Source organism: Herpailurus yagouaroundi, unplaced genomic scaffold (genome assembly GCF_014898765.1).
Source record: "Herpailurus yagouaroundi ecotype Mexico unplaced genomic scaffold, PumYag 67793, whole genome shotgun sequence".
Classification (NCBI taxonomy): domain Eukaryota; kingdom Metazoa; phylum Chordata; class Mammalia; order Carnivora; family Felidae; genus Herpailurus; species Herpailurus yagouaroundi.
The window spans coordinates 2329956-2356739 of NW_024420586.1; the positions used below are offsets into that span (position 1 = coordinate 2329956).

Consider the following 26784-nt stretch of genomic DNA (forward strand, 5'->3'; position numbering starts at 1 on the left):
TCTCTCTCTGCCCCTTCCCCGCTCATGCTCGCTCTCTCTCTCAAAAAGAAATAAACATTAAAAAAAAATTTTTTTTAATTCATGTCAGGTCCAAAGTTAAAACACTGATGCCACAAGGTACACATTTATTCCCTATCTTTCAGAAGTAAAAAACGTCAGATTGAGTCCAGCTAGTAACAATAGTAACTAATATTTATGTAACAAGTGCCATGTGTCAAGCATCCTGTTAGGTAGATTAGCTGCATTATCTCATTTAATCCCCAGGGCAATTCTCTGAGTTATTTTTATAGTTGGGGAAAGTGAAGTTCAGATAAATTGATTGCCCAAAGTCACGCCACTAGCTAGCATAGGTAGAATCAGATTTTGAACCCAAACAGGCTAATTCTAGTTTCTGGGGTCTTAACACTCTATTGTGGCTCACTTCTTTATACCTTTGAGGGTGGCAGGAAAAAACAAGTTGTGATGTACACTCACCTTCCATAGCATCTGGGTAGGGAGAGTTGACCCCAGAACTCACTGTTCTGTACGACATGAAGCCCTTTAGAACAGCCCCTTCATCCCTTACTTCCCCTAAATTCACGTTTTCAATGTGTACCAAATCTACATGTAACAATATGCTTATATAGTTTAACAAAAATTGAATCCCTAAATGTATGTAGCTGGCTCTTTGCAAACGACCATATATAAAGCTGAACTCCAGTGCTACTTCCATCATCCCACTTACCACCCCACTATGGCAAAGACCATAGTGTAATTATCTGTATATGTGCTGTGTAGTTACAGGAGCTGGTACCAAAGAGACTGCCTGATCTGGCTTCCATGCTAATCCCCTCTCAACACACAAAAAGCCCCTCGCTCCCCGAGGTAGGCCATCACTAAAATTGAAGGTATTACCAGCCTCCTGGCTGAAACTCCGGAGTTCTGTCATAAATGGCAGGTGACTAGTGACGGGTATTTGGACTTGGACGTGGAAACCCAACTGCCAGTTATAACCCTTTGCTAAGTATGTTCTAAATGCTAGTTTACCGTTGAAATTTTAGAAGCCGACCTATTAGTAAGGTTGAAGACTGCTAGTACTTTGGTGTCTAGACAGGTTTATGATAGTCTTGTCAATCCACTTTCAATACAGTTGGAATCCAACCTTTTTTTACAGCGAGAAAGCGTGAGTGGGGGAAGGGGGCAAAGGGAGAGAGAATCTTCAGCAGGCTCCATGCTCAGCACAGAGCCCGATGCGGGGCTTGATTCCACAACCCTGGGATAATGACCTGAAATGAAATCAAGAGTCAAGTGCTCAACCCAGCCACCCAGGCTCCCCTGGAATTCTTGATATTTCCTCTTTCCAATTAGAAAATTAGAAATTTTTACTCCTGGAATACAGCTGTATCTTCTTGATTACTCATTTCCAATCCATTAATAGTTTTCTAGCTACATATTCATTTTAGGTATGTTTACAAGGAAGACAATTTAGATACATTCCAAAAAGCCAGCTATTAAGTGTTTCATTCAGCAACTTTTGATCATCTACTCTATATACTTGGCACTTACCAAGTAACCAAAGACAAGTTTCTGCCCTCAAGGAGCTTAGCATTTGACTAGGCAGGTGCTGAAAGTGTAGCCATTTCACAAGTGAAAATACATCCTGACTCGGCACTTTCATGTTAACTGGGTAAATAGCCTGACAAACATAGCAATAAATATGCACTCCTCTTCAATGCCTTCTATAAACTGTCCCTTCAAACAGCTGACTTCTGAAAGTCCACAGATCCGAAATTATATCCTTAAAGATGATCTCGTGTGACCATTTACAGAAGACCAGAAAAACTGTTCAGAAAGGAGAGTCCCCTTGTCCTACTGGAAAGGATGGGCCCCGGGTCTGACTGGGATGTAGGTACAGGGCACCTGTTCCCGGAACATGCAGTTGTTCTCAACTGCCTCCAGGGGACATGGTAATGTCCACAAATGGTTTTGGTTGTTACAACTGTGGGAGTGCCACTGGCGTCTGGTGGGTAGACGCCAGGAGTACTACTAAACATCCTACAATGCATGGGACAGCCCCCAGAGCAAAGAAGTATGTGGCCTGAGATGTCAATAGTAAGGTGAAGAGACTCTTCTCTAGAGACAGCTGCCAACTGTAGTTTAGTAGCTGCCTGTGCGGCAGAAGAGAACGTGCCCTAACATAGGGGCTTATCCAAAATAATAGGTCAAGAGGTGGCTTCAAGTTTCTGTGAAATACACTGGGCAATGTCTTTCCAGACCACTAATACATAGATGACATCTATAATTCCCCACTTCTGCCTCAAATATGTAATCTTGTGTCGAATATTCCCCAGCTAAGCCTTAGCAGTGTTCGGAACTTTACAATGATTGTGGCAGACTGCTCTTTCAGGAGTCTTAGTCCCCAGAATCTCATGCAATCATTCCCCACTCCCATCATTTCTTCTCTGTCCAAGGACATATCTAATGCTACATCCTAAATTTTCCATCTGTCAGTAGACTTCCAGGTTGTATATTTTATTCTCAAATACATTAACCACTGTTTTATTATTTAATGAGATTTTTGTACCCCACCCCCCCCCATCTGGTATCATGAATGCATCCTTGTATTTCTTACAAGAACTTTCTGACAACACTAAGTTAATGAAAGGTCTTTGAAGAGAGTTGCTACTATATGAATGTGATGAAATGTGTATTTCAGGTAAATAGATCTACAAAGGTCTCCATGTGAAAGGAGATATACAAATATACATACACACATACATACATAAATCTATAGATACACACATACATACACACTTCTATAATTTGTACCTAGCTTTTAGAAGGAAGAAAATGTTTATCATAACTACTATGTATTTAGTCTTCAATAGCAAAGCAACTGTTACCAGTTCCATTATTAGGTAACGCAATTTTGGCATAATGTTATATACACTTACGTAAAATCCTAAACATATATATTATTTTAATGTTAATGTACTTTTGAGAGAGTGTGAGCAGGGAAGGGCAGAGAGAGAGAGGGAGATACAAAATCCGAAGTAGGTTCCATGTGGGGCTCAAACTCACAAACCATGAGATCAACACCTGAGCCAAAGTCGGACGCTTAACCGACTGAGCCACCCAGGTGCCCCTAAAAAAATATTTCTAAAGATCCACCTTCCTGAAACTTAAGCTTACAATTTTTTAAATTAAAAAAAAATCAAGGGGCGCCTGGGTGGTTCAAGTTGGTTAAGCATCCAACTCTTGATTTCAGTTCAGGTCATGATCTCACAGCTGGGGAAATCCAGCCCCACAACAGGCTCAACACTAACAGCACAGAGCCTGCTTAGGATTCTCTCTCTCCCTCTCTCTGTGCCCCTCCCCCTACTCGTGCTCACACACACTCTCTCTCAAATATGAACAAAAAAATTCTTCATTAACAAAATCAAAAGACAAGTCCAAACCCAAATTCACCCTAAGCCATGCACTTGTTCAAACAGGAAATATTACCTACATGTGTGCAAGGTACTTTGCTGGCAATGTGGATAAAAAGACATGAAACAATCCCTTCCCTCAAGGAGCCCAGAGTCTCCCAAATGAAAGCATATAAAAAGAGCATCAAAGTGCAATAAATCCAAAAAATACCTACCAATGGTGGAGGCCCTAAGGGGAGCATGAGAAGCTACAATACAGGGATGAGGGAAGGTTTCCCACAGGCAAGGAGTTCGCATTTCCTACTACTTCACCGAAGGCCATTTCACCTCCGAGTGTACTGTCCTTTTATAAAAAGACAGTACTTGGGACTCTGTCTCAAGAGATGAAGCACTAACTGGTTTTCCTCTATGATAATCCTTCGGGAGATGGCATGTACTTTACAGGTGATTGGTTAGGGTTAAAGGCGTGTGGCCAAGGCCAGATGAAGGTAAGAAGTGAAACTCATTAACTTCAAGCTATGGCCATTTGTACAGCTCAGTCAGGACATCAGAAACTGGATCTACGAGTTTTCTATTAAAGGTAGTATGCTGCACTGTAACCCAAAGGCCACCAGGTGGCGCCAGCCACACGGAAATGGCACAGCGACTTGCTGTGTCCTAAGACCCTATCAGGCTAAACTAAACTCTCAAATGGCTTTGTTACTGTTGTTTGGAAGTTTTTTACAACTCTAAAGGTAAAACTTCAAAATTCTGATCAACCTAAGTACAGCTCAAGTACACATCTTTATTTGTATTGAGTGTACTCCTTCCATCAATGACCGTGACCCAATTAGTACATTTTACACTGTGACCTAGTACACGTAAATGTATGCACCATGCACATGTCTAACAAGTTTCACATAATACTTACCACTACTAGGCATGATGTGTTATACAGTCTTCTTATAAATGTATATAAGATGTAGGTATGTATATATGTAATCAGGATGAAATAAACACCTGCTGTATCAATACCTTGTCATGTGTAATTTTCATGTTACTTCCATTAGGGTTTTGTTCATTTGTTTTAGCCATCCTATTCCTCTACTAAAGATGCACAATTTCTGTGACACAAACCAAAATATCTTACCCTTTTTTTGGTTACTTTAATCCTTTCTCTGAGATACTAATTTCTCAATGCCTCTGGATTACTGAATGGTCTTCAGAAGGGCTTTTTTTATATCTTAAATAGGACTTGATTTTTAAGATGATATACAGTATATTCATTAAAATATTTCACTAACCAAACAGCCGAATCAAGCGAAACAATATAGGCCTAAATCAGGGGACTATGGAATGAAGAAGGTGCCCCTCCTTTTATGGGATGGAAAACAACTTGAAGAGATGAAGCCCTTAGCCCACTCCCAGACCTAGCCAGTGGCAGAGAGCCCTAGGCAAGACCTCCCAGGTATGGACATTCACGCCAACACTACTTCACATCACTGCACACTGCCTTCCAGAAACCCGCCCTCTGGGTGAAAGGACCCCCAAATCCACCTCAGATTGATCCCCTTAGATTAAAAGTTTTATGACACGAGAGTCTCATCTAAAAGCAACATGATGAGTCAAGACTGTTAAATCCATTTTTGAACTTGCTCAATCCTTTTTAATTCCTCTTTCTGGTTACCTATTTTACAGTAATGCATTATTTGTAGCCCAGGAAAGGGGGGGGCGGGACCATTCACAAGTCGATTCAGATCCCAAAACTATTTCACCATCATCTCTCATGGTTAGAGACCTAACTGTATCCTGAGATTACATATATAGTCCCTGTCCCTTTTGCAGCCTCACCTCTCTCTGCAAAATGTGGGTAACAATGCTACTGACCTCCAAAGGTGGCCGTAAGGATTAAATGAGCAAATACATCTGAATGTCATTAGCATATTGCCTGACACATACTAGGACTCCAATATGTTAGTCATACATAAAAGTTCCTTTTTTATGATGATTACACCTTCTCACTGATTATTGCAGCACTTCACCAACATACAAGTTGTCATGGGGTTCTGGAACCAAATAAAGAATCCCTAACTCCTCTCAAATGTTTTTGTTGTAAAGCATAAAACACTGAATTTGAGCTTGAGGCTCTGGCGAGAAACAGAAATTGGTAACAAACTTGTCTTCTCCGTATCAAAATGGAAGCAAATATAAACTACCCTTCACCATCCTCTAATGCACTTCCTTTTGCCTCCCTCTTCTCATGTGCGCAATTTATTAATAGGTATTAATAAGAAAAAAGGACCATGGCCAAGTTTCACAAAAGCTGATTAAACAAAGTTAAACAGGTGTTCTTACGGACCTACTTTTCAGAGTCTTTTGTAACCTAATATGCTTTAAAAACTACCAGAGGAGGGGTATCCTATGTAGTGTTTCCCAGTGTTACTTGTTAATAAATGTTTATACAAGACTATTTCATTAGCACTAGTATCCGAGGTACCTTCTTTGTCAACTTCCAGGACATCACTGATTGTTCCCGGCACGAAAATGGCTTTGAGAGGCAGGAGGATGGTGTAGTTAGGATCTAAAACTCTGGCTGGCTGCTCTTGGAGCCCTCAAGACACCACTTAAAAAATCCAACCAGCCTGTTAAGAGGTCTGGCCAACCCCCACCCGATTCCAGCCACCCCAGCTGAGGTGCCAGATGTTCCGGCGCCAGACACGCCCCCGGCTGCACACGGCTGCCTACAGCTGCCTAGGTGACTGCAGCCAAGGCCACAGGGACAAGAACTCCCCGGGTGGGCCTGGCCATCCCACAGACTCAAATATGCCTTTAGGAAGATAAAGGGTCTTTCTCTCTGCACAAGCTTATCAAAAAGAAAACTAAAATGTTGAATTCCCTGGGGTGACGGGTGTGGGGTGGGAGGGGAGACTTCCATTCTTCAGCCATCAAGCTCTGGGCTCTAAGAGATGAGAGAAAGCAGATCATCACAGAGAACGCGGGTAGCAAAGGGAATATGCAGAGTATTCAGGTTCCACAAGAAATGGATCCACGGCATCACAAGGGCACGCACAGCATAGTGCACAGCATATCAGTGTCAATTCTTCTAAAAAACCAGTGTTAAAGACACCATCCTCGAAAACCAACTGAAGACATGTCTAAGCAAAAAACAAAGAACTTGGTAATAAATGCCTGAAGTAAAATTAGGATGTCTCGGGATGGACAACTCAGTACAAAACCATGTCCAACCCACATTAGGAAATTCCATGCTCAACACGTAATGGTGCTAGGACCAAACACTCACTATCTTTAAAGAGGGACAGAACACTAAATATCTAGAGCCTACTGTATGTCCTTCATATTTCGCTTCATCTCATCTTCTCCAAGTCCTGTATTAAAAATGAAACCCTAAAAAAATTGTTTTAATAAAAATCAAAACCTGTTGTTCTTATCATATAAAAACCTTTAATGGGAGGGAACAGGTTCTGAGTTAAGATTCTGATATCCATACCTGAACTAGTAATTTAACTAAAAACACAATAAGCAATTTTTTAAAGTTCAATCTCGGCAAAATTCAAAGACAGCCCATTAACAAATATCCTTTTTCAGCTATCAAAAGGGCAAAGATGTTTAAAAAGAATAAAACTTGGCAAACCTCAGGGAAATCGATGAGTAAATGAAGGTCTCCAACTGTTCTAGAAGGTTATGTGAAATGCATATTCAAAGCCTTCAATGTGTGCACACTATTCTGACGTAAGTATCACTTCTGCAATTTTCCTAAGGAAATCATTTAAAGGTTAAATATTTTAGCTATTTAGGATATTTACTGGAACCATGCTTAGAATAACAAGAAAAGTTCTAGAAAGAATCTCAGTGAATAAGCAAAAAATGTTTAAATGTATAACATATAATCTGTACGACAGCAGACAGTAGGTCTCTTCATTGAACTGCCCTTAACACATTCACACAACTCCCAGAGTCCCCACCGAGTCACAGGTAAATCTGCAAAATGCTGTACTGTACTGAAGGGCCCAGAGAAGCTCAGGATGGTGCAAGTACAGTGTGGGGAAACACCTTGCCAGAGAGGACTCTTTTCTTCCCAAAAGCCTGGTTTTTGTCTCTCCCGGACTCAATCGACCTCCCATCCCATCAAGAAAGGAACTTTGTCTTGGCTAGACTCATGAGAATACCTCCCTTTGGGTTCCTAGGTGACAATGTGATCCTGGACACAGAAAGCAGTCCCATGTACTGGTCAAGCGTGCCCTGGCGCCACACGCCTCTGAATGCCAGCACCACCACTTACTAGCTGTGAGACCATGAGCAGGTCACTTAACCTGTCTGTGCTTGAGTGACCTAACCTGAGAGGGTTAGAGAACCTACCTCTAGTGGTGGTGGAAGAAATACATGAGCTAATACACATCAAGTGCTCAGGACAGTGCCTTAGCACATGGCAAGTGTTCAGCAAGCATAAGCAGCCATTATTGTCACTGTTCCTGTTTTTGAATCAGATATATCCTGGCCAGCTCTGAGTAGAGTGTGAAAAGCTATCTGGTGAATAAAAGAATGAACACATGGTCCTGTGTGTCCTCATACAGATCATCTCTGAATACCTCCTCTTGGTATGGCTTTAGGCTTAAAGCTTCCCACAAATCCTTCCAAATGCCTTACCTTTTGTTAGCTCCCTTCACCCCGACTTTTCATCTGCCTCCTGCCAACAACCAAAGCTGGGAAGGAGACGCAGGCAAAACACAGAGGACTCATGTAGGGTTGATGGGATTTAGACAATACAGGGGAACTGCAGCGTCAGGCTTAAGGAATGCCCTCCAAATACCTTGGCAGGAAACTGCACATACGGATAGCTTGTGATAAGCTTAAGAAAAGAAACGTTTCCAACTGCATATAAAGGCATTCTGCCCTCATTTCTTTACCACACAGGAGGTGACATGGTAGGTTTCTAATTTAAATTGTCTTGAGAGTGTTTATTGTTTAATAACTCCCTCTTCCTCCGCCCCACCCAGCCACTCTCTTGTTCTGCTTTGCTGATCATCCTAAAGGTTGAATACATTCTTCTTCTCAACAGAGGATGAGAATAAAGACTGAAACCAAAACACTTGATCGGGCTTTCACCGGGCACTATGCCACCGTGGAGGGCTGCTCTTAAACAAGCATGGTTTTCCTAGGGCTCCACAACGTAGTCCTTTCTCAAGTTCGCCGGTACACTTATGGAGTTGAAATGCCGCTGCCCATCTAAATACAACATGGACTCTGAAACACAAAAGAGAGAACCATGGAGAAGCCCATGGCACCTTACAAAATCATTGTACGGACAGCTAGGCTACTTGGGAACACAAGGGCAACGAGGAGCGTGCAAAAATGGCTCTAGGCAGGCCCTGTCGGGCTGGGGGTGCAAGGATCCTGAGGGGTGAGCCTCGACTCGTGCCCCTTTCCGGTGGCTGCACCAGTCTCTGACCACCAGTGGCCACTTACAGCTGGACTGACCCTTCAGACGGTAGCCAGGTCAGGCAGAGCAGCAATGGCAGCCTACAGGCCATGAGGCATCCTGGCCGTCAGGGCTGCAGACCCTCAAAAGCTCTATCTCCTAGAGATACGTTCTTGGAGCTAAGAGGCGTCTCTATGCTTCCTACAACAATTTAAAAGAAGAAAAATTTCTTTATACGTTCATCCATTCACTAAGGACAGACATTGCTGCTTACCTCCGTAGGTTCTGGGGAAAACCAAGGGCACTTCTTTTTCTGACATGAACGTGAAATGGAAGACATTGGTGGTCATATGCTCTTTATTCGCAAGAGAGGCCACCTCACTGTGCACTCTGACTTGAATGTAATTGTCCCGAGTAAAGCAAACCTAAGAGATTTAGACCTGATAATTAGTCAAGTGCATTAGGAAGGGGAGAAAAGCCAGTCATAAGAGAAACAGTGGCTTTAGAATTAAAAAAAAAAAAAAACCTTCTCTTCTGGGCCCAAGTGATAAAAAAAATTTATTTCATCCCTCATCGCACACCTACCTGCGAAGAAAGAAACAGCAGTGATCCAACCTCAACGGGTTTCTGAAACATGATATCATCCACTGCTACTACAAACGGTCGGGAACCACTAACAGACAAAGGAAGAATTTGGGTCAACCACAAAATTCAGATGATGTCTATTTCTCCCCTAACAATCAGCTGAAGCAAAATGTGAATGATAAGAGAATAAACCTAGGGAAGGGGCAAATAATCATACCGGTGAGAAATGGTAAGGGATGCCAATGTGACGAGATCACCACTCTATCTTTTCCTTTCTGCACTGTCATCACCTTTTCTCAGTAGGTCTTTAATGCACTAACTGACAAAGTCAGAGCAACAGCCTTTGAAAATGAAGACCAAGTGGAGGTGGTATCAGTGTGAAATTGATTGAAAAACAAAGCACATACCCCAACACATCCAGACTGGCCTAAAATGGTTCATTTCAACGGGGTACTGCAAACTGTCTCTCAGAAGTTGAATACTTTTACTGGCGCCACACTGCCAAACTCACCCAAAGTTACAAGCAGTAGCCCATCCAAGTTCATACGCTTTCCTCATAAGGAAACCGCCAAAGATCCGATTGAAAATGTTCCGCTCCTATAGGGCATAAAATAATTATTAACAAATACAAGCTCATGACCACCCTCATATACAGAACAAAGGAATTAACAATGCCACAGAACAGAGGTCAGTTTGAAGGCGGATCAAATTTTAGATGAGAATCACCAAAGCAAGTTATCCTCTTTAGAAGATTTTTCATTGGCTTACAATACCTGAGGGTGGCAAATTTCCAAGCTCTTCAGTTTTGAATCCTCCATCCACACCGCATGAGGGGGTAAAACTCGACTTCGAAAACTTATAGTCCTGTACAAAAGGAGATTCAGGAAACCCTCTTAATGCCATGATTTTACTGATGAAAGGTAAAATATATGCAAACAACTCCCAAGATGTTGAGGCCCAAGTGGCTCTGGAGAAGGCCAAGGTTTAAATGCTTTCCCAACCTGGAATCTCACCATCCTAACTTACTTTGGATCGAGCGTGCTAAGAAACATCTCATGTATGGTTGTCCTCTCCTCGGCACTGGGAGCCATTTTCAGTAATGACGTGGAGCTGAAGGCAACCCTTCTCCCCTTGTTCACTGGAACACAGGACGACAAGGAGCTACGATCAGGAGGGTCCCACTGCAGCACTGCGGTTCCTGACCTTGTCTGCCTCAGACCCTACAAAGGTAGTATCTCCTGACTTCAAAAAGCCCACCGGAAATTGTACATATATCCCAAAGAAGGCTGCTGAGGCTACATAAAGTGTCCAGTGACTCCCTGCTTTCACACGGAAATTACACTGGCTCAGTGTGAGACCACTTAAAGACCACACTTAGACCATCCAGGGCGCCTGGGTGGCTCGGCTGGTTAAACGTCCAACTTCAGCTCAGGTCATGATCTCACGGTCCTTGAGTTTGAGTCCCCCATTGGGCTCTGCGCTGTCAGTGTGGAGCCCACTTCAGATCCTCTGTCTCCCTCTCTCTCTGCCTCTCTCTCTCTAAAATAAAATAAACACTTTAAAAAGTTTTTAAAAAGACCATCCTGAACCAGAGCCCTGACCAGCAGTTATTTCACTAAGATACATTTCCCATTTTACTAAAAATGAGAAAACAAATTTTTGCACTTAACAAATATTGTCTAATCAGGAAAAGTGTTAAACTATGGATTCTGGAACCAAAAATAAGGTATTTTTAATTTCAATAAATTCTCAGCATGAGTAAGACTACTTGACTGGTATGAACAGTCCATACATGCTCTTAAATAACCTCTTCTGCAGTACAGCTAGTGTGCTTTGCAGAACTGTATCTTATTATAAACAAATTAATATACATTCTCCTTGTCTAAAGAGTTCTTCTTCCTCTGGGCTTTCAAGGATGAGTGGATTTACAAATGCCGGCCTAAAGAGAAGAAAAGAAAAGAATACAGTTTAAGAGGCTTATAAATACAGTTTTCCCCAGGAAAGGTGGAAGGTGAACAATTTACCCACTGGTTTCCAAGTCTCTGCTGTTTGTTTTAGGTAATGCTTATTCACTGTTTCATATAATAACCCAGGAACAAGTAAGGAGCCCTCTAGTTACAGAGTAAGCTGTATACTAGAAAGTTCCCATTATAAAAAGAACACTGCCTCTCACCAAAAAGTTTCCCCTGATTGTCATAATGGGGAAACAGTCAAAAATACGCTGTAGAATATTCTACAGGACAACTGGCCTGGACCCTTCCAAAAATGTCAATGTCTTCAGAGATAGAAAATGGCAGGGGGACGCTTTAAAAAAAAAACAACATAATAACTACATGCCATACATGATCTTCGATCAGATCCTGACCCAGGGGAAAGAGCTATAAAAGACATTTTAGGGACAAATGGCAAAGTTTGAATATGGATTGTATATTAGATAATATAACTGTCTCACTTAAATTTCTTGGATATAATAAAGGCATCGAGGCTGTGTAACACAATAACCTTATTATTAGGAGATAGATGCTGGACTATCCAGGGGTGAAGTAGTCTCAAACTTACTTTCAAATGATTCAGGGAAAGAAAGAGTGTGTACATGTGTGTATTTATAGAGAGAGGGTAAGACAAAATATCAACTGGTGAATTGAAGGTGAGGGCTCTCTGGGTGCTCACTGCATCATTCTACTTTTCTGAAGGTGGCAAATTTCTCAAAAGAGAAAACAGATAAAGTGGGGGGGTGCTTTCACTGTGGTAGAATCCAAAGATTTGATGAAACAACAATGGAAACAATGGGAGAGAAATTTTAAATAATGCCACAGGGCCGGAAAGGAGTCCCCCACCCAGGGCCAGCCCCTAGGACCCGCAGGCCTGCCCAGCCCAGTGGGAAAGTGAAGAGTAGCATTCTACACTCACATCTGTTTGACCTTAACTCACTCTTCCAAGGCAGTTTTTCATGAGGCAGCAAAGATTTCTCAATGAGGACCCCTACCTCAAGTTTCTAATACAAATTAGATTCCCACAGGCCCCCAGACTCTGTCCTATACCAATAGCAATCCTGTACTATTTCCTCCCAGCCCAGCACCCACCCCCCACAGTTCAACAGTTTTTCCCCCCCATTCGAGTGCTTTCCGGGTGACTGCTGTTAGGAACCAAGGATTCAACTTAAGGGGAAAAAAGTATGAAGCCAAATACGTTAAAATCTGTAAAGTTCAATCTGACTTGGAATTGATGGTACATTAACTCACAAGGTCCGATATCTGTTGCTTTTTAATATACATCCTAACTCTGTCCACTGAAAAGGCTTAGAAATAATGACAAATGAGTAGAAAATATAGTTCTAGTGCCCAGATTCTGGTCTCTAAATACCAGTACTCACTAAGAGGAACCCCAAGACTCCTCAGAGAAATGGCTGATTCTGGGCCTGAGGAAGAAAATGTGTAAAGTGAGCCCAAGATATCCCACCGTACCAGAGAACAGGAAGACTGGTGGGGAAATGTGAAACAAGTTTACTCCAGGAGCCAGCTTAAAGGAGCTCCCACTGCCCAAACACAGTATGCTCTGAGCATCAAGAACAATGGCTGCAATTTACTGAAATACATTTACTATTAAAATCCATGAGGGGCGCCTGGGTGGCGCAGTCGGTTAGGCGTCCGACTTCAGCCAGGTCACGATCTCGCGGTCCGTGAGTTCGAGCCCCGCGTCGGGCTCTGGGCTGATGGCTCAGAGCCTGGAGCCTGTTTCCGATTCTGTGTCTCCCTCTCTCTCTCTGCCCCTCCCCTGTTCATGCTCTGTCTCTCTCTGTCCCAAAAATAAATAAACGTTAAAAAAAAAAAAAAAAATTTAAAATCCATGAATTCATTGGGGCGCCGGGGGGGGGGGGCTCAGTCAGTTAAGTGTCCGACTTTGGCTCAGGTCATGATCTCACGGTCTGTGAGTTTAAGCCCCGCATCGGGCTCTGTGCTGACAGTTCGGAGCCTGGAGCCTGCTTCACATTCTGTGTCTCCCTCTCTCTCTGCCCCTCCCCTGCTCACTCTGTCTCTCGCTCTCTCTCTCTCTCAAAAAAAAAAAATAAACATTTAAAAAAATTAAATATAATAAAGAAAATAATACACTTTTAATAAAGAGATGAAGCAAATACGGCAAAAGTGTTAAAACTTCTAAGTCTAGGTGATGAGTATATGGAAATTTCATTATAGTCTTCTCTCCAGTTTTGTGTTTCTTTGAAGTCTTCCAAAATAAAGAATTAGGAAAAAACAGCAATTACCCTTGATTTTCAGAATCACGAGCCACCATTACAAAGGTTGCATCCAAAACAGGACAAAATTCATTGCCGTGTAACTAAAGAACAGTGGAAAGAAAATACAGACATAAGAAATACATTTAACAAGAAGACCTATGACAATTCTAACAGATGTCACGCATGCTTTGGAAAGGGCTGCAATTAGAAAAAGAAAAGTGCTGGGGCACCTGGGTGGCTCAGCAGGTTAAGCGTCCGACTTCGGCTCGGGTCATGATCTCACGGTTTGTGGGTTCGAGCCCCGCATTGGGCTCTGTGCTGACAGCTCAGCGCCCGGAGCCTGTGTCAGATTCTGTGTCTCCCTCTCTCTATGCCCCTCCCCAACTCATGTTCTGTCTCCCTCTGTCTCAAAAATAAATAAACATTAAAAAATTTTAAAAAAAGAAAAGAAAAGTGCATCATTAACCACCATCTGCTGAGTTGCCAGACACAGAACTAAGCTCTGGGTGGGAATGGAGCAAGACCAAGAAGGCTGTGGTCTTGGAAAAGGAGAAAGACACCCCAAAATTCAAACAGTACACCATGCGAGAAGAGCTGGGATGGACATGACCTACGGGCTTTGGAAGTGTGCGTGACTGAGACTCAAGGGCAAGGGTCACAGAGGGACCCTCTGCATCACTGTCACTTAACTGTCCTGCATTATGCAAAGTTCTGGCTTTCTTGAGGCCTACCTGTCCTCACAATGGCACACAAAGCCAGGTGAAGTGCCCACCGCTCTCATGGACATTAGAATATTCAGGTAACTTCAGTATGACAGCTACCAGCACACGTTTGTGCTCCCTTAGCTGAGCGTAGGGGGCTCCCAAGAAGGGGTAAGGATCACTGGTCATTCCACATAATGAGTGAAATAGTTACAATGTACAAGCCTTTGAGGCTTTGAGGTATTTCTTCATCCTCTAGGAATCAGTACTTCCAGGGAAGTTATATCATAAAGTCCTATCATAAGCTGAGGGCATACTAGGCTCACTCTTCAACAAACCTCCTCACTAGTCCTCCTCGCTGCTGTCTGTTCAGGCCCACATCACCTTCCCCCTCAACCTTGTTCCCACATCTGCTCTAAGCTTGCTGGCAATATATATAAAGCTCTCCACGACAGAGTCCAGATTCCTCTCTGCTCACCAAACACGCCCTTCACACCTGCAACCTTTCCCTAAGCACACCTGACAACTTGGAGGTCTGGAATGTACCGTGCTGTTGAACTCCTCCCATCCATGCCTGAGCCTGGGCCTTCCTCACAGCCACCTTCCTCAAGACACTTCTCCCCACCCCTGCCCCCTCCCCAGGCAGAGGTCATCATCCTTTCCTTGGTTTGCCACCAGAGTGGAAACAAAGTCCTCCCTGAAAGTGGTACTCAATGTAACAGAGATGGATACTACTCCCACGGGGAACACTTGGAAATGTGCAGAACTGGTTTTGGTTGTCACACGGCTTGAGGGACATCACTAGCCGGGCAGGGGTAACCAAGTTGTTAAACACCTCACAGTGCGGGGGACTGTCCTGCATAACTAAGAATTTTTCCTACATCCAATGCCAGTAGCGCCTCTGTTGAGAAAAGCTGCATGATACTTAATATACTACAGATCCTCCTCGACTTACAGCGAGGTCACATCCCCACAAATCCATCATAAATTGAAAATATCTTAAGTCAAGAATGCATTTAATACACATAAACTACAGAACATCACAGCTTACCTAGCCTACCTTAAACACGCTCAGAACACTTATATTAGCCTGCAATTGGGCAAAAGCATCTAACATAAAGCCTCGTTAATAACAATGTGTTGAATATGTCAGGGAACTTATTTAATACCGTTCAGAGAGTATAAAACAGAAAAGCCATATGGGGACAGGCAGGTTGCAAGTGTGTCAGTCCTCTACCCTCCTGATGGCGTGGCTGACCAGGAACTGCAACTCACTGCCACTGCCCAGCACCACATATCACCAGCCCAGAAAAAGATCAAAATTCAAACTTTAAAGTACACTTTCTACTGAACACTCTTTCACACCATCATAAAGCCAAAAAATAGGAAGTCAAACCACCCTAAGTCAGGGACCATCTGTATATCATAATCACCGATTGCAGCACGCTTTCCTTGAGGACAAAGACCATTTTCACTCACATTTGTATGCCTAGCACTTAGCACAAAGACTGGCAGATAGAAGATAATCAATGATTGATGATGTATATGAGTTGAGGCAGAAAATTATCAAGCACTACTAGAATGTAAACTGTAAGAGAATGAAACGTTGGAGCGCCTGGGTGGCTTGGTCGCTTAAGCGTCTGACTTCAGCTCAGGTCATGATCTCACAGTCCGTGAGTTCAAGCCCCGCGTCAGGCTCTGTGCTGACAGCTCAGAGCCTGGAGCCTGTTTCAGATTCTGTGTCTCCCTCTCTCTCTGCCCCTCCCCTGTTCATGCTCTGTCTCTCTCTGTCTCAAAAATAAATAAACGTTAAAAAAAAATTAAAAAAAAAAAGAATGAAACGTTGTTTAGCTCACTGCTATACACTGAGCACAGAACACGCATTCGATAAACTGCTAAGTGAATGTTAAATGAATGGACACGAGGAAGTGGGCTAGGTGACTCACACCCAGATGCTGCTTATGTCAAGGAGCCTACAGTGTAGTCGAAGAGAAAAGATGTGTTCATATGCTGCTCTGCGGAGGAGAAGAGCAGGTACCAGGAGAAAGAATCAGAAGTCATGGGGAAGGAACAGGCGCTATGAGCTAGAAGGATCAGGGAAGGATTGAGCATAAGGTGGCCTGGAAGCAGAGGGAGAATACGAATGTGTGGAGCCAGAACATGAGGATTTCAGGCAAGAAAAAAGAATAAGCAATGATACTCACCCTACTCACTCACTGTTTACATTATGGTTTATTATAATGAACACCTACTAGTGCCAAGCATCAAGAATGCAAAATTGAGGGGCCCCTGGGTGGCTCAGTCGGTTAAGCGTCCAACTTCAGGGCAGGTCATGATCTCTCAGTTTGTACTTTTGAGCCCCACATCTGACAGCTCAGAGCCTGGAGCCTGCTTCAGATTCTGGCCTCCCTCTCTTTCTGTCCCTCCCCCTCGCTCACTCTCTCTCTCTCTGTCTCTCAAAAATAAACAAACATTAAAAAAAGAATGCAAAAATGAGGAACTCCCTATTCTTTGAATGCTCAAAATGTCCAGCAGCAAGCTCTAAGAAGGTATAGGAATGATAAGTCAGAGGGACTACAGTTGTAAAGGCAGGTGGGAGCTAGTTTGTGGAGCACCTTAGATCCTAACTAGACAAAAGAGTTCAGACTTTAATCCACAGATAATGGTCACTGAAGGGTTTGGAGAAGGAAAGCAATGTGACTTAAGATTGCCTTTATAAGATCTAACTCATAAAAATCTGTACAATTAACAGAGAGAGCAAAGACTAGAGGCAGGTAGACTATTAAAAGACAGTTAAGGTACTCACAAAGGAGGCAGTGAGGCCTTGAATGAAACACAGAGGCCGAGAGGAAAGGGAAGAAAGAACTCTCTGGTGGGTTGCTATGGGTGATGAATTTGCAAGACTTGGCAAAAGGCTGTATAGGAAAGGACGAATTTAAAGATATGACAAAGGTTTGGACCCAGGGCAGCAAAGGGGGAAATGGAGGAGGATCAGGATTGGGAAGGAAGCTGAGGTACTCAGTTTGTCACACACCTGATTTAAGGTAGCAAGAGCACATGTAGGAGGAGAGATAAAACAGGCGTGCAGAAAGATGAGTCTGAAGGTCAAGCCCAGAAAATATTTGAGACCACCTCCATAGTAATGATAATAAATGAACATTACTGTCAACATTTGATTAGTGGTTACTGTGTGACAGGCAATGTACCAACTAATTCCTATGGTTAGGTTGTTTTTTCATTTCATGCTTACCACACAAAAAAAGTGGTACTATTACTGTTTCCACGTTACACTTGAGAAAATGCAAACTCAGAGAAGGTAAGTAATTTACCCACATTCACATGGCTGATAAGCAGCAGAGTTGGGATTTGAACCTACATGTACCTAAACCAGAGGCAAAGCACCTACCGCCAAGCTTCCTATCTGGAATAGAAAGGATCACTCAAGTCTTAAGTTACTAGTCAAAATGGTCAATGAGAAATACAAACTTAAAACAGAAGTTTGTACTTGTCTGACAGTGATTTTCATTGGCCCTCTCCCCACAATAACTCCTGTAACTCTTTTCAACCTATTTGGCCCAGATTCAAATTACCTTGATTCCTATGGCAGGAATCTGAGCAGTCTAGGAATCAACCATGAAGATTAAAAAATGCAGACAGGGGCCGCCTGGGCAACCCAGTCAGTTAAATGTCCGACTCTTGACTTCGGCTCAGGTCATGATCCCAGGGTGGTTGCATCAAGCCCCGAGTTGTGCTCCTTACTGGGCATGGAGCCTGCTTGAGATATTCATTCTCATTCTCTCTCTCCCTCCCTCCATCTCCCTCCGCCTCCTCTCCCTCCTCCTCTTCCTCCTCCTCTTCCTCCTCCTCCTCTCTGCCCCTCTCCGCCCCTCAAAACAAATAAACTTAAAAAAAAAAAAACAGTGTGGACTAATCATAGCAGCATCCCCATCATGCTTACTGTGTTTTGTTCTAACAACAGTATTACTGTCAGCTATGACAACATGGAATTTATTTTTTTTTAATTTTTTTTTAACGTTTATTTATTTTTGAGACAGAGAGAGACAGAGCATGAACGGGGGAGGGGCAGAGAGAGAGGGAGACACAGAATCAGAAACAGGCTCCAGGCTCTGAGCCATCAGCCCAGAGCCCGACGCGGGGCTTGAACTCACGGACCACAAGATCGTGACCTGAGCTGAAGTCGGACGCTTAACCGACTGCGCCACCCAGGCGCCCCAATGACAACATGGAATTTAAAGAATCCAACTGCTTACAGAGAGCCCCAAATAAAAAACGACTTAACTATTTTGACAAAAACTTTAGTTACTGCAGAACAAGCTTTAGACTTTTTCCAAAAGGTGAAGTACTTCATAATTCCAGAAGAGAAAAAGTCTATCTGAATAATGAGCCTACTAAATACTCTGGCATAACTGAAGAAGTCATTCTTTTTTTTCCTTATTTTTTTTATTTGAGCATAGTTGGCAATGTCACATTAGTTTCAGGTGTACAACACAGTGATTCAACAAGTTTATACGTTATGCTGTGCTCACCAGAACGAGTCATTTTTTTTTTTTTTGAGAGAGAGAGAGAGAGAGAGAGAGAGAGAGAGAGAATTCCACGCAGGCTCTGCACTGTCAGCACGGAGCCCAAGGCAGAGCTCAAACTCAACCGCAAGATCATGATCTGAACCAAAGCTGGCAGCTTACCTGAGCCACCCAGGTGCACCCAGAATGAGTCATTCTTAAATAAATTTTCACAATGAAACGTGGGACATACTCTGAATTATCTGATTTCTGTGCTATTATCCTCTTTGAGGTACTTGTTTCTTGTCAAATTTCTTCATTTCTTTATAACAGCTACTCAGAGTTCTGCTCCTTAGTGGGGCTGTTCCTAACTGCTACCTTTAGTCTAAGTGACTGTTATGGGTTGACTTGTGTCCTCCAAAAATATATGAAGTCCTACCCCTTGGTACCTCCGAACATACCTTTACTTAGAAATAGGGCTATTTCAGATATAATCAGTTAAGATGAGGTCATACTGCAGTAGGGTGGGCCCTTAATCCCGTATTACTGATGTCCTTATAAGAAGAGAAGAGTGGCACCTGGCTGGCTCAGTCGATAGGGCATGCAACTCTCGATCTTGGGGTCATGAGTCTCAGTCCCATGCTGGGCACAGAGATTATTTAATAAAAAATAAGAAGAAGAGGAGAGACGCAAAGACACAGACACCCAAGGGCGAAAGAGCACGTGGCAATGGAAGCCAAGATCAAAGCGTTCAAGCTGCAAGCCAAGGAATACCAAGGACTGCCACCAAACCATGAGAAGATAGGAAGAAGCAAAAGAGATTCTCCCCCTACAAACTGTAGAGGGAGCATGGTCATGCTGAAGCCTTGATTCTGGACTTCTGGCTGCCAAACTGTGAGATAATTAATTTGTTATTTTTAGCCACCCAATTGGTGGTACTTTGTTCTAGCAGCTCGAGGAAACTAACACAGTAACCAGTAAGTACCATTCATGCCTGATGTAACTCAGACTTTTGTGAAATTCTCTGGGGCAAAACCAGAAATAAGCACCTTGACATGTAGCCATATATGATTTGAAAGTAATAAACAATGAACCGAGACACCAAACAAAGTGTCAGTCTTTGTCCAGGAAGAACACATTAATAACCCACCATCTGCATGACATGAATTTTCAATTCTTTTTCTAGAACTGGTGAGCTATATACCTGTCATAGGTATAGCATAGGTAAAAAGCATAGGTAAATATGCTTTTCTTTCACTGGGACTAGCTGGTTGTATTGGAACAAGCCAGCAACCTTTAGACGAATACATACCTGAAACATTTGCATCTTCACTTCCATGGATGTCTTCCCAACCCAGCTGACATGGCCACTGAACTTGATGTCCTGTTCTGGACTTAAGCTCATCTTACACATATCTGCGAAACAGAAAGTCAATCTGAGTTCAAACCACACCCCAAATTTTCCGTATTACAAAAGGAAAATTTCATTTTATATTCTGGCAAATTCCACCACTTTTCCTTTTTTCTTTTTTTTTAGTCTTCAAAATTAAAAAGAACGTCTTTGACATACAAAAGAGAACTGTATAACTTTTTGAAAAATGTAGACAATGCAAAGAATATAAAAACTAAAACTGCAGGGGCACCTGAGTAGCTCACTCGGTTAACATCTGACTTCAGCTCAGTTCATGGTCTTGCAGTTGGTGGGTTCAGGTCCCACACTGGGCTCTCTACTGATGGCACAGGGTCTGCTTTGGATCCTCTGTCTCCCCCTCTCTCTGCCCTTTCCCCACTTGCACTCTCCCTCTCAAAAATAAATAAACATCGTGAAAATAAATAAATAAACATTTTTAAAACTAAAAAAAATAAAACTGCAATTATGCAAAACCCTTCCACTCAAAGGTCATTTTAATAAATATGTATTTTAGTATATACCATGAGACATTTTCATACGCATATATACATAAAAATTTTTCCTTAAAACGAAAATATTTCCTCTAATTTCAATAATCTCAGGGCGCCTGGGTGGCACAGTCGGTTAAGCGTCCAACTTCAGCCAGGTCACGATCTCGCGGTCCGGGAGTTCGAGCCCCGCGTCAGGCTCTGGGCTGATGGCTCAGAGCCTGGAGCCTGTTTCCGATTCTGTGTCTCCCTCTCTCTCTGCCCCTCCCCCGTTCATGCTCTGTCTCTCTCTGTCCCAAAAATAAATAAACGTTGAAAAAAAAATAAAAATAAAAATAAATCTCTTATGATTACTAAGAATTCTAAGTATCCACAGAAAATAATATTGCTTACCAATCTTGTCCACCAGGGCTGTAACTATAGACAGAGGAGATGCCTTAGCTGAATGAATCTTGGTGTGCATGTAGCAAATGAGAACTGTAAGAAAAAAGAAGAGAACCAAAGAAAGGAAAAGCAAGATTATTGCTCAACATTTACAACTGAATCCCTGAATCCATAAAAAGTCTTATCTTGTTTTGAAGACCCAACCCCCCCATATCCCACTAGCAGCCTTATCCTAGGTCCAAAGACTTCTACACACTGAAGAGATTTGGGGATCTTCTAATCTGACTACCCACTCAATTTTAGATTTGGTCAAGAAGCTGAAGTCTAAAGCCCAAGCCCAGCAGGTGGCCCATCACCACTCCACAGAGACACACTGCCTCAATTAGAAAAAGAACCCAGCACATGAGTCCAACAGCATCAAACATCTTCATAAAAGAGAAACAAATCACAAGGACTCAACTATCTATTTTCCCTCTGACTCCTTATCATGAAGCAACCATTTCACTTAGTTATTCCTCCTTCCTCCTAACACCTTTGACTCCTACACCACCTTGAGACTATCTGTATACTTGCCATATTTTAATAAGCTAAGCATGCTTCTGTGCATTTAAAGTTGTATTATACTCCCATGTTTAGTGGCCTCCCTGCTTCCCCCATGATTCATTCAAATTTGTATCTTCAGCCCTCAGGACATGGGTCTGCACCCAATAAATATTTGTTAAGTGACAAAAAAATCCTTCCATCCATGCACCTCCTAACAGATGCACTGGGGGAACAAGAGGCTAAAGGCAAGAAAGTCCACTTAAAGCCTCTGTGGTACCCAAAGAATAAATCATATGTGGCTGGCCTATGTCAGTATAGATGGAAAAGAAGAGAATATTTTAATAATCTCTTCAATATGTTAATAATCTCAGGTCTCTAGCTTGCCTGACTGAAGATGGTACACCATTCACTGAAAAAGAGAATAGAGGAAGAATAAAATGGACTATTTTCAACATGTTAAATATGAGAAGCCTAGGGCATATCCAAATGGAGATGTCCAGTAGGCGAGAGGGCAAAGTGATCTGGAACTCAGAAAAGCAGGGCAGGAAATGTAGGTTCCTAAGTATTCCACATACTGATAACAAGTGAAGCTCTGGGAGTGTACAGATAAGCAAAAAAAAAGGGGGGGAGAAGACAAAACCCTGGGGATAACCAACATTCAAAAGATCACTAGGAAAAGAGGAACCTACAAGGGAGATAGGAAAGGAACAGCCAGAGAGGTAGAAGTGTCACAAAGCCCAAGGATGAGCTCAACAATATTTATCAGGAACCACAATAGGGTCAGGTAAACCTTGAAAAGCACCCATTAGATCACAAAATAAGGGGGAAAATGGAGAGCTTGGCAAGAGCAGTTCAATGGCTCTGAGGAACAGAAGCCAGCAAGTGTGAGAATGAGAAATAAACAGGAAGTCAAGATACAGAGGCAGTAAGAGCAAATGACTTTTTCCAACTCTTTCCATAAAGTTAGCTCTGAAGTGAAAGAGAAAGATAGTTTGACAGTGTTCTAAGGGAAGGAGATTTTACCTACTTTCCATTATAAGATGGAAGAGCCTTGAATATGTTTAGAAGGTGAGGGAATGTGAAGCTGAGAAACAGCTTGCGATATGAGAGAGAAAGATTAGGTGATAAGGCAAGTTCTTTAAAGAACTTGAAGGAACAGAATCAAGTGGAGAGGTGAAAAGAATGGCCATCAACAGGAGGCAAGGAGGAAAAAACAGGTTAATGCCAAGGGAGTTTGTGTATTTAAGGACACCTAAGTAAACCAAAGTCAAGAGTGTGTGTGTGTGTGTGTGTGTGTGTGCGCATGCGCGTGTGTGTGTGTGTGTGTAGTTTTTGTTAAAACACCAATAAGAATGTTTAACTGAATTTATTTAATCTGAAGAAACATGCAGCTAGGTATAAGCCTAACAATGGACTCATTTCTATATTGTAGAAGTCATTAGACCCTTTCTTTAAACCCATTCCCAACAGTTCAGTCCAAAAGTCATTAGTGAGAGCAAGCAAGGTAGCCCAGAGTAAGGTGCTAAAGCCCAAACAGGGCCGGAGGACATAAAGAGAGAAGGCAACAAAAGCGATGGCCCAGCATGTTGCAGCTTGAGCACAATAAGGAGGGTGACCCAGCAGAACAGGACCTGGTATGAATCCCAGTGAGGTGAGGGGAGCATCCATGAGAGGCTAGGGGTGGCAGAGATAAGAAATGAGCTACATACAGGGGGACATTACCAAATAAGTAAATAGATTTAGAATAATGGAGCCAGCTGGAAAGAGGAATTACAAATATGAAAAGGGGGAAATGAATGAAACTGTGGTGCTGATCCAGAATTGCAACTGCCAGTGTGAGCCCATGGTCTTCAGAGATAGATAAATAGACAAACATAAATATAAATTTATGTGCATGTGCAAATATTCTCCAGCTTGTCCACTGAAAGAACATGGGAGCAGTGACACCTCAGCAGCAGTGACCACTCCCAGTACCCCTATCTTGGTTTCTAATTACCATTCCCCATCAAAAAGAACCAGAGCTCCTTGGAGATTTAGCTGATTCCAGGACTGAGGCAGGGAAAGTACAAATGAGCCTAGGAGGTCTTATTGTGCCAGAAAGTAAAGAAGTGCTCAAAGAATGATGGGGACACATTTAAAAAAACACAGAAGTCAGCTTGAAGGGACTAGGACAGTCCCGGCACAATTTGAGCACCACAAGAGATGACAGCGACATATTACAATCCATTCAATAAAATAGGAATCCTTGAGTCCATACTGATTTTAAAATAATACATTGGAAGTCTGAGAAGGAATGGAATGTTTATAAGATCTGAAATTACCTGCCAACCAGGTACTTATTAATTACAAAGGCGCAAAAAGTAACTTTACAGTGAAGAACCCCGACATACACTGCCTTCATCAGAGAACCAAAGTTAACATCCCAGTAATGGGACAAATGAGAATTATGCACCAGTTGATGAGATGCAATAAGAACACATCATCCCTTCTGTGATGTTCCTGCCAAAGGTGCACGTCTCAAATCCCATCTTGGGGAAGCATAAAATAAATCCAAATTGAAAGAAATTGTACAAAAGAACTGGCCTATAACCTTCAAAAGTATTAAGGTCATGAAAGTCAGAGAAATACTGAGGAGCTATTCCTGACACAACAATTAAATGCAACATGTGATTAAGAAATGGATCCCTTCTGGGGCGCCTGGGTGGCTCAGTCAGTTGGGTGTCCGACTTCAGCCCAGGTCATGATCTCACAGCTCGTGGGTTCGAGCCCCGTGTTGGGCTCTGTGCTGACAGCTCAGAGCCTGGAGCCTGCTTCAGATTCTGTGTCTCCCTCTCTCTCTGCCCCTCCCCTGCTCACACTCTTTGTGTTTGTCTCTCTCTCAAAAATAAATAAACATTTAAAAAAAAGAAAAGAAATGGATCCCTTCTGCTACAAAGGACCACTGATGAAGGCTGAGTTGCGTCCAAGAATCAAACAGTCTAATGTATCAGGGTTAACTTCCCAATGTTGACAGTTGTATTGTGGTTAGGTAGGAGAATGTCCTGGTTTGTAGGAAATACTGTTCTCTCACATGATTCAAAGAAAAAGAATTCTTTGTACTGTACAAACAACTTTTCCAAAAACTTAAGACTTTTTGAAAAGTTATTAGAAAGAAGGACTACTCGGATTATAACTGTTCATCAGGAATCTACATTTTCAGGAAAAAAATTATGACAATTCAGAGGCAATAGTTGCCCTTCTTTTACTGCTCTTTTAGAATGTCCTCATCTGGGCAAGTTAAAGAATTAAAAAGGCCCTTTCCAGCCAAATGATTCAATATATAGCTATAACTATCTATTTAGAAATACTAAAATAATACCAGTACCTCCTAGGCTGTCAAGATCCTCAAGAATCCTGCCAAATCTGTGAAACAAAGAAAACTGTGATTAAATGAAAATCATGATGATCACCCCTTAAAAAATGAATAACACAGTTTGGGTGGATGAAAGGTTCTAAAATTGCGGCGATGGCCACACGACTCTGCAAATATACTAAAACCACACAACTGCACACTTTACATAGGTGGACAGTATGGTGTGTAAATTACATCTCAAAGTTTTAGTAACAAAAGAAATAAAAACAAATAAATGACATAAATAAAAGAGAGTGCCGTTTTACCTGATGGTGTTTTGAACAGTCAAGTATTTCTCTCGTAATTCAGGCTGACTACCCAAAGGCAAGAGAACCTCAATATAACTGTCTTTCATTCTCCTGGGTGGCAGTCCTTTCTGTGACTGAGCCAAAAAACTCTGAAGTAATTTTCTTTCCTCCATTGCTTTCACATGGTCTCTGAGAAGAAAGGAGGCAAACTACATGAAACACAGGGGGCAGTGCGATCCCACATGCCATTGACATTCAGGCTGGTCAAACCCTATCAAAGAAGGAAAAAGGTCTGGACCTGCTCACCTTCTCTTCCTTCCCTCCATCCCCACTTGGCACTCAGTGAAATTAAAAACTTTCTGTTAAAATGTCTTGGCCTTATAGATAAAAAAGGTAATACATACTTGTAAGTGATATAAATATACTTAAACCACATATTCACCCTCATCAAAAGGTGTATTCAAAAAATAGAATATTTCAAATCAAAATTAAAAATAGAGGGATGGGCACAAATACATATATGGGCTAAAGAACAAAGTGGCCACTGAATCCCATATCCCCATTTCTCACCTTGACAATTCTCACATTCTCTGTGCCCCCAACTCACTCACCCTTTCTCTATGTCTATGTCTATGTTTATCTCTATCTCTGCCTTCGATTTCAGGAAACAAAGACAGAGGAAGAAAAATGAACTATATCTAAACGAAGTATGAAAGGCAAAGCAAAAGGTAAAGAGGAAAAGTACATGAAAAGGAGATGGGAAGGGAAGACAAAGAAATGATTAAAGTGGAAAAGAAGAGACAGAGCACCAAGGGGATAGGAAACTAAAATGCTGACAATGTCATTAATTAAGATAAGCTTCACTTATGAAGTAGTATCGCCAGAAAGGTTTAGCCTACCAAAAGTATAAGAAATAAACAAGTTAAACAGCACCAGGGAAATCCTGAACATGGAACGTTCTACACAACAAATGGCTTGGTCTCTTTAAAGTCAAGTTCATAGAGGTGCCTGGGTGGCTCAGTCGGTTAAGCACCTGACTTTGGCTCAGGTCATGATCTTGCAGTTTGTAGCTTCAAGCCCCACAGTGGTCTCTGTGTGGACAGCTCAGAGCCTAGAGCCTGCTTCAGATTCTGTGTATCCTACTCTCTCTGCTTCTCCCCTGCTCACATTCCATGTGTGTCCATCTCTCTCTCCCTCTCTCTCTCTCAAAAAACTAACTAAATAAACATTTTTTTAAAAAACTTTAAAGTCGGGGCGCCTGGGTGGCGCAGTCGGTTAAGCGTCCGACTTCAGCCAGGTCACGATCTCGCAGTCCGTGAGTTCGAGCCCCGCGTCGGGCTCTGGGCTGATGGCTCAGAGCCTGGAGCCTGTTTCCGATTCTGTGTCTCCCTCTCTCTCTGCCCCTCCCCCGTTCATGCTCTGTCTCTCTCTGTCCCAAAAATAAATAAACGTTGAC

The 26784-nt window shown here is 42.4% G+C and overlaps 1 protein-coding gene across 3 annotated transcripts in view; it reads right to left on the reverse strand.

Moving 5' to 3' along the window:
* Positions 1-7257: 7257 nt before the first annotated feature.
* The window catches only part of ACOT9 (acyl-CoA thioesterase 9), a 27455-nt gene continuing 7928 nt past the window's right edge, over positions 7258-26784 (reverse strand). For all 3 annotated transcript variants that reach the window (XM_040469023.1, XM_040469022.1, XM_040469024.1), the window contains 12 exons: positions 25347-25517; positions 25054-25091; positions 21156-21239; positions 20176-20279; positions 13670-13743; positions 11280-11347; positions 10435-10546; positions 10182-10272; positions 9920-10005; positions 9409-9496; positions 9098-9248; positions 7258-8648 (listed from right to left, as the gene is read on the reverse strand). In XM_040469023.1, coding sequence (XP_040324957.1) covers positions 8560-8648; positions 9098-9248; positions 9409-9496; positions 9920-10005; positions 10182-10272; positions 10435-10546; positions 11280-11347; positions 13670-13743; positions 20176-20279; positions 21156-21239; positions 25054-25091; positions 25347-25517 — 1156 coding nt within the window. In that variant the 3' untranslated portion in view covers positions 7258-8559. The remainder of the gene's footprint in view (positions 8649-9097; positions 9249-9408; positions 9497-9919; positions 10006-10181; positions 10273-10434; positions 10547-11279; positions 11348-13669; positions 13744-20175; positions 20280-21155; positions 21240-25053; positions 25092-25346; positions 25518-26784) is intronic.